General features: G+C 42.1%; 1 protein-coding gene across 1 annotated transcript; it reads left to right on the top strand.

Annotated features, from left to right (window-relative positions):
• Nucleotides 1–76: 76 nt before the first annotated feature.
• Nucleotides 77–1,065, top strand: LOC124699342. Its single transcript, XM_047231656.1, has 2 exons — nt 77–220; nt 344–1,065. The coding sequence occupies exons 1-2, from the start codon at nt 167–169 to the stop codon at nt 734–736; spliced, it is 447 nt and encodes a 148-aa protein (XP_047087612.1). The 5' UTR covers nt 77–166; the 3' UTR covers nt 737–1,065.
• The last annotated feature ends 934 nt before the right edge of the window (nt 1,066–1,999 follow it).

Genomic DNA, 1,999 nt, shown 5'->3' on the forward strand with positions numbered 1-1,999 from the left:
CTCCCCCCCTCTCAAGTTTTGTCAAATGATCGATGCCAATGTGAGAATCTGTATGGAAAAATTGGGTGCATTTCAGGCTGGCACAAGGGCGGATCCGACGACCAGGGTACCATCCGTCAAGATCCTTGGCTTAAAATTGTGTTTGGGTATCCAAAACGAAGCAAAAATGCTGCCTTGCATTCTCAGATGCTTTCCGAATGTCGAGAGGCTGCATATTAAGGTCCCCCGCCCCCCTCATTCTATCCTACAATGATTTAGCATCTGCACCAAGTTATTTATACTATTGCTGCTGCCGCGTGATTGAACTAAAGCTGAAATTTCCGTCAATTTGATTCATTTACAGTCCAAGAAAACTGCTGAGACCACAGGCGAGCTCAACCTCAAGTTCTGGGAGGAGTCCGGTGCCACTGAATGCATCCGTTCACACATTAATTTAGTGGTCTTCAAGAACTTCCAAGGGGATCAGAGTGAGCTTTGCTTCCTGAAATTCTTCCTTGAGAGAGCACAGATGCTGCAAGAGCTGGTCATTGTGTATGGCAAAGGGTACTTCAGTTCGACGACCGAGGCCAATTCGAGGGTCAAGTCTCTGTTCGACACAACGTGGGCCAGCAAATGCTGTTCGCTGCTGCTCTATGAGAGTAAATTTCCTATAGATGAAGAGCGTGAAATACTGACCTTCAAGAGAGGGTCTGATTTTTCTATAAGGGACCCTTTTTCCTTCGTCGTCCATGCTTAGTGCTCTGTTGCAGCATCTACATGAGAGATAATCTTTGGTTATTTTACCATGTGGTAAGGCCATGATACCTTTAGCTACATTGCTAAGAGTAGTTGTCCAAGACTGACCAAACTATGATGTGTAGGCGTGTAGCATCCTTGACCAGTTAGGCTAAAATGCAGCCCACTGCCATTTATCCTTGGGTGTTCTCTCCACAGTGACGAGTAGTACTTCCAGGGAACATAAGTACTTAGCATTCTAGGGCTTGCAAGTTGCATCTTGTCTGCGTATGCTATGACATTTTGTAACACCATTTACAAACATGTTTATTATGAATAATCTTATTTAAATCGCTTTGCTGCGTGACTTGTCTGTTTGTGCTTGCACATTTTCTTCATGCAGTAGTGTTTCTACCTTGTAGTCTGTTTACCAGTAATTCTTGACTATAGAGTTGGGAGTACTCATGGTTGGTCCTTAAACCATTTATATTCCAACGGGCTAATGTACATTAGTTTCAAAATTGCAGAATCAGAATTAAACAGTGGAAACTACAAGCTGCTTGCAAACATAGGACTTCCTACTGCCCAGCCTGATTTCTGGTCAAAAAAAGGGTCATACATACCAGCCATTAGATCAAACCGATCATATATTGGTTAATCATATATTTGGGTACTGCGTAGTGCGTTGTGGCCCTTTTCTACCTTTCCCATGACTAGTTTTAGTGTGCACGTCCAAATGTCCTAAATTCTGATCAAAATTCTCTATAAATTAACAGAAAAACCGACCTAATTAGTGCAGCATGAACTGAATTTGATAGTTGAAACTTGTAAGCACCAAGCAGTACATGCAGTTCTACGTTTTGTTGTCTGTAAGACTAAAGGAAAACACGATTGTTGTGATTGTAACTTTTCAGCTTCAGAGTTAAGGTGGAGCCCCTTGCGTGTGTCAAGTAGGCAGGACTTTGCCTGTCCACCTTGGGCTCTTATAAACCTGTGTTGCATGTACATGTTCGACTGAAACTTTGCTAATTTATGAATCTACAGTCGACCCTAGATAGGTTACTTATCAGTTTCTGTTACTTCCAGTTCTTAAGCATCGCATTTGGTCAAATTCGAATGCTGAAATACTAACCTGTGAGGGTGCCATTTTTGTTGTCATTCACAGAGTGCTACTGAACTAGATTGCTCAGGTATGAAGGTGAAGACATAAGCCTTCTGTACTTCCATCTTAGGACTGGATAACAGTTGGTTATATACATTCAGTTATTTTGCTGGCATATGTTTC

This window comes from Lolium rigidum, chromosome 3, assembly GCF_022539505.1.
Source record: "Lolium rigidum isolate FL_2022 chromosome 3, APGP_CSIRO_Lrig_0.1, whole genome shotgun sequence".
NCBI classification, from domain to species: Eukaryota; Viridiplantae; Streptophyta; class Magnoliopsida; order Poales; family Poaceae; genus Lolium; species Lolium rigidum.

Excerpts from the sequence above, each read along its gene's own strand:
- LOC124699342 (XM_047231656.1), top strand. The coding sequence starts at position 167 with ATGCTGCCTTGCATTCTCAGATGCTTTCCGAATGTCGAGAGGCTGCAT. Across the intron at positions 221-343 it reads TCGAGAGGCTGCATATTAAG|TCCAAGAAAACTGCTGAGAC; the intron begins GTCCCCCGCCCC and ends ATTCATTTACAG.